The sequence below is a fragment of the Lampris incognitus genome, chromosome 1 (assembly GCF_029633865.1).
Source record: "Lampris incognitus isolate fLamInc1 chromosome 1, fLamInc1.hap2, whole genome shotgun sequence".
NCBI lineage: Eukaryota > Metazoa > Chordata > Actinopteri > Lampriformes > Lampridae > Lampris > Lampris incognitus.
In genome coordinates, this window is record NC_079211.1 from 11,019,241 (window position 1) to 11,025,240 (window position 6,000).

Sequence of the window (6,000 nt, forward strand, 5' to 3'; positions counted from 1 at the left end):
AACTTGTTTTTCCAAATCTGTCCATCATCCACAACTTTTGCTTCTTGTTCAAAACTGCCTGCCTGCCTATCTTTCAACATTTAGCTGCTGTGGTGAAGATAAAAAACATTATGTGCTGTATCATCTTTCTACTGAAAGTTTATTCTAATTAACTATTGTAATGAGCAAATAGAAAATAGGTAATGGTTTGGATATCCCGGCGATAGAGATCATGTTCAAATGCACCATCAGTAGAAAGTCTCAAAAGTCTCAAAAGGGACGTTTGTTTGCATGTAATACTTCAGGATTGTAGCTTTAAACATTGTAACAATTAGAGGACCAGGTTTAGCTAATTCCCCCCCCCCTTTTTTTCTCCCCAATTGTATCTGACCAATTTCCCCACTTTACCGAGCCATCCTGGTCACTGCTCCACCCCCTCTGCCGATCTGGGGAGGGCCACATGCCTCCTCCGATACATGTGGAGTCGCCAGCTGCTTCTTTTCACCTGACAGTGAAGGTGACAGTGAGGAGTGAGGGGAATTACTCCACTCAGATGAGTGGGGTAATTGGCTGGATACAACTGGGGAGAAAAGGGGGGGGAATCCAAAAAAAAAACAACAAACAAACAAACAAAACATTAAATTGAATAAATGCTCAGCAGGACTTAGCCTGGATCTCAAATCCTCTTTGCTTCCAAATGCTGATGTGATAATTAGCTAACATATTTCCTCCCCTCGGCATCAGGTGGGTTATCATTTGGCCTGATGCATCTCAGACGGCTGTCTTTTGGATGCTGCAGAGTGTTTCCAAATCCCTGAATTAAAAACAAGCCTGCTAGCCGGGAAGATATGCGGAGTAACCGCTTCATAGAGAATTATAGACTCCGTTCAGGAAATAGATTTATAGCTCAGGTTGTTTTTTTTGGTTTTTTTTCCTGGATAAAGAGCTTGTCTAGCCAAACTGTTCCACAATAAAAAAAAGCTCAAATTTTAAGGGCTATTGATAATTTGAAGTATATTTCTCAAATGCAGAACTACAAACAACAGGAGTGTTCATACCAGTATATTTAACGTTGCTTATTCATACCAGTAGAGCCACGGTTGAATAACACAGGGGAATTTAACATGAATGAAAACCACCAAAACTGAACTAAACTCTTTATCCTCGACAGAGTATATAAGCACCTGGAGAAACCCAATTCTCATGTGAGACTTTTATTTGCTGACTTCTCTTCGGCTTTTAACAAGATGCAACCTCACATTTTAATCGAGTGGCTTGCTTCTTGTTTTAATTTACCTGGTCAGCTTTTAATGTTGCTTTTAAACTTTTTGACAGACAGAATCCAGCAGGTTTTAGTTAATGGACTTATGTCAAATGTCCTAGTCTCAAACAGGGGCTCACCGCAAGGTTGTTTTCTTTCCCCCCTGCTTTTTATTTTGTATACAGACAGCTGCAGGTCTAAAGAGGGTAGCTACCTGGTGAAATTCTCTGATGAAACTGCACTTTTGTCTCTTCTTCGGGGCTCGGAGTCAGGTCACGGTTGTGCCCTACCTGCCTTTGTTGATTGGTGCAATGATAACTTCCTTCACCTTAATGTGTCAAAAACTAAAGAACTTATCATTGATTTTAGGAGAAACAGTGATAAGCCCAAAAACTAGCACTATACATGGCGAGGATGTTCAAATTGTTGACACTTATAAGTACTTGGGAACCGTGTTCGACTCTTAACTCAAGTTCGATGTGAACACAGATTTGATTGTCAAGCACAGACAACAAAGAATTCACTTACTGCAGAAGTTTATCTCCGTTACTGTCTGTAACACCATCTCACGTATTTTCTACTTGTCATTTATTGAAAGTCTTTTAACTTTTTCCTCTATTTGTTGATTTAACGGGTTGTCTGTGAAGGACAGGAATAGCCTAAACAGTATCATTAAGGTCTGCTCCAAGATAATCAGAGTCCAGCAGAGAGACGTATGCTCCCTCTGGGAGAAACGTGTGGCCCAGAAAGCAAAAGGAATTATTAGCCAATCTGACCACGTCCTGTCCAGTGAATTCACTGTAATGCCGTCAGGCCAGGGCTATAAAGGGCCCCCTAGGAAAACAAATCGCTATTCTAAGTCCTTCATTCCTTCTGCTATCAGGCTGTTAAATAATAGTCGAGTAGTCATTTTAAATGAATGCTTTATTTTGTTTCAAACTGCAATAGTTGGTTTATACCCTTATATGTTTTTTGCATGGCTTGTGGGCCTATGCGTTCATTGAATGTAGTGGTGGAATGTAACGTGTAATGCGTCTTAGGATGCTTTGTTTATTTATTTATTTATTTCTATTTTATTCTTTTACCTTATGTGAATTTTTGCCCTTTGCCTGCTCCTCGTGTAAGTCGGCATGCATGGCCACACGAGGGTGACAGTGTGCATCTCTTGCCCATGGCATAATGCTGATTGCCACTTGTTTGTGAAATTCAATTGCCCTTCTGAGTTAAATAAAGTTGTCTGAATCTGACCTGATCTGCAGTATGTGTTGTATATAAGAGTATTGAAAAAGTGTAACAGTACCGCACGTAAAGGATATATGAATACTTGGGAGAGCTTCATTAGATACTTACAGTAGCTAATTACAGTTTTTACTGGAATTATGGTTTTGGCAATGATACACATTGCAATAACTCTGATTTTTTTTTTGTCGGTTACACAACAGCAGTATGTGTATAACAAAAAGTAAAAATATATCTTTTGGTCTCTTTTTGTCCAGATGAGAATCATGTGTAAGGACGTGATGGCAGAGACGCTGTACGACGTCCTCCACGACACAAACTACCGCAGGAAGTGGGACACCAACATGATTGACACGTTCGACATCGGAAGGCTGACTGTCAATGCAGACGTCGGCTACTACTCCTGTGAGCTGTTATCTCTTTTTTATCTTTTGTTATTTTCTCTAACTAATTCATCTCACTTTGTGTCTGCCACAGAATTCTAGAACATTGTGCCCCCCCCCCGGCCCAGCTGAACTACATTCCAAATGAAAACCTAAACAAAAATATTGTCAGATTACATATGAAGTACTTTTTTCTTGTTTTATATGGTGTTTGATAGCTGTGAAATGACTAAGTAACACCATTGCCTCACATCATTACATTACACAGCATTACATCACTAAATCCCAAAAATGCCTCTTCAACTCCATTTTGGCAGACATACCGCAGTACAACAGATAGCTGTTCTTTGTTGGTTGTGTCGGTGGTCTCATCAACTTGTACGGACACAAAAGGGGCTGAATTTATCTAATCTTGAATGTTCTGTCAAAGAGCGTCACTTACTGCCAAGATAAGGTCGTTTTGAATATGGTTCAATGTCCCGGAAAACATGGAGGAAACTTCAAGATGCGTCACCAACCGCCAGTCTTCCTCTGTAATGAGGTTTGCGAGCTCCACCTAGTTTCCACGGTTTGATGAGCCAGTGCTTCCCAGATAGCACCCGGATGTGGGCCACTTCAGGCAATGGTGTGGCACTGATGGCCTTCTTTTGGCCCTGAAAAAATGGATGTGAGCCTGAAGTGGCCCACATGTATAGTAGCAAATATGGCCCAAATATGCCAAATCAAACGTGGGCCTTTTTTGGCAAAGATGTGGTGCTCTCGGCAACATATAATCTGGATGTGACCCTGAAGTGGCCCGTGTGGTAAATGGTGAATATGGCCCAAATATTACAAAACAAATATGGGCCACCTTTGGCAAATATGTGCCACATGCGGCATTGCTATGGCTTGGTTCTGGCCCAGATCTGGCAAACACGAGTGGACCGCCCAAGTGCCATCATTCCACACAGTATGTGGGCCGGATGAAAGAAAGATGAAAGTCGGGTGTGGGACGAGCCCAGGCCACAGCAATTTTGCTATCTGGGTTTCCTTGTTTCCCTTGAAGGCTAATTCCTGTTTCCTTAAGTGGCAAGTAGCACGTATCAAGTCCTTCAGAGTCTCACAATGTTCCCTCACCTTCGCATTGTGTGCAGAGACTTGCTGTTTGCTAGCCTCGTTTAATGCTAGGTTAATCGGAGTGCAGTTTCCAAAGGTTTCAATGCCATTGGGTGTTGAATGTGTGAACTGGACCACTAGTGCTTGACTAGGGCTGCAGGCAGGTTGTTCAGGTCACACTAGCCGGCACCCACCCATACATTGTCCTGCTCTCTGGAAAACAGCAAACATGAGAAGCCGTACAGCCTGCTTGGTGGTAGCATTGGAGCCGCAGCCGCATAGCCACTCTTTCCTTATGTACCACTCCGGCTGGAATGATCAGATGATTTTCTGCCCTTTACGCTGGTGGAGGTCAGGGAGAGCTGGTGTAGGCCTGCCTTGCTTGATGACAAGTAATTCTTGCTGGTAATCCAGTTTATTAAAACTCTGAAGACATACGATGGTCAACATTACTGATTTCGCTCTGAAGTGTAGCTAAGCTGCTCAAATTCAAACGAGCTAGCTTGTTAATCATCTCATCTCATCATTAGCCGCTTATCCGGGGTCGGGTCGTGGCGGCAGCAAGCTAAGTAGGGCACTCCACACGTCCCTCTCCCCAGCCACACCCTCCAGCTCCTCCTGGGCCACACCCTCCAGCTCCTCCTGGGGGATCCCAAGATGTTCCCAGGCCAGATTGGACATATAGTCCCAAGAGCGAGTTCTGGGTAGCATAAATGTCGTGACATTGTAGCAATTTCGCACCTTGATGGCTCTGACTGGCTCGCACTCCCGCCATAAGCAGTGCCTTTCCTCATCTTTTGAGTTCGCCTTAAGCTACGCAATACGCATGCGCAAACTCTGAAATTCACAACGTTAAAGGCAAACCTGAAAAAAGCAGAGACTACCCTTCCCATTGAAAAAGTAGGCGAGTTTGTGCACTATACAGTGTTTCGCTCTTAGAAGTTTAAGGACTGAAAAAGGACAAGGACATAAAAACATCATTAAAAACACATCATAACACAGCATACTTGTAAGTAGAGTGAGATTTTGATATGTTGTTATAAACTTGTTGTATTGTTATTTTGAATAAATTATCACAGGGTGACTGCATGTCATTGGTCGATAATCTGATTCATAAAGACATTACAATTTGCAAACTATTGATTGACACAATGATTGACACACCGACCCATCAATCAGTGCTTAGCTGTACTGCATTACTTCCTCCGACAGTGAGCTACGACGCCTCACCAAGAGTACTGGGGAGTGACGTCTACACAACATGTCTACACTCATTAGACATAGTAGCTGAGGCTAATGGAAACGGTACAAATGTGTTCTTTGGGAACTTCTAATGGTGATTCACGCTTTCCCAAGTGATCAGTTTCCTCTTGTGATAGTTCACTGAGGTGGACCTGGAGTTCCTATTCAACGTTTGTCGCGCGTAGCATCAATAACTAAGCAAGACAGGACCTGCAGAAAGCTTGCAAATGGCACTTTTATTCAGCTTCAAGTTAGTTCGTTAAAGATGTCCAAATGCACCTGGTGAATTGTGGGTAAAATCAGCATGCGCGCGCACACACACATACACACACACACACACACACACACACACACACACACACACACACACACCAGAGAAAGCAAGACAAAGGGCACATCATTAACTCCCGAAAGATTTTTAAGTGGAAGTGGAAACTACATTTTAATTCACTCTATATTCCAGTGTGATATTTCTGTCCTGTACAGGACACATCTACTGCACATTTCATACTTGGAAATGCACTTTACATGACATCAGATTAAAAAGGCCTAAAAATGTGAGACAGATGCACATAATATACATTTATAAAGTCGAAGGGCATGGTGACCCTGGTTGGGTATATATACTATATATATATATATATATACTATATATATATATATATATATATATATATATATATATATATATATATATATATATGAAAATGTGCTGTTGTGCAGTGTTGGAGCAGGATACAGAGCTGGGTTTGGTGTTTACCCATGCTGGAAACAAACCCCGTTCAGGTGAAGGAGGGGCTA

At 42.1% G+C, this 6,000-nt stretch overlaps 1 protein-coding gene across 1 annotated transcript in view; it reads left to right on the forward strand.

Moving 5' to 3' along the window:
• stard15 (StAR-related lipid transfer (START) domain containing 15) overlaps window positions 1-6,000 on the forward strand; it is a 39,191-nt gene that overhangs the window by 23,191 nt on the left and 10,000 nt on the right. Inside the window, exon 2 of the mRNA XM_056291002.1 lies at window positions 2,737-2,884. Coding sequence (XP_056146977.1) covers window positions 2,737-2,884 — 148 coding nt within the window. The remainder of the gene's footprint in view (window positions 1-2,736; window positions 2,885-6,000) is intronic.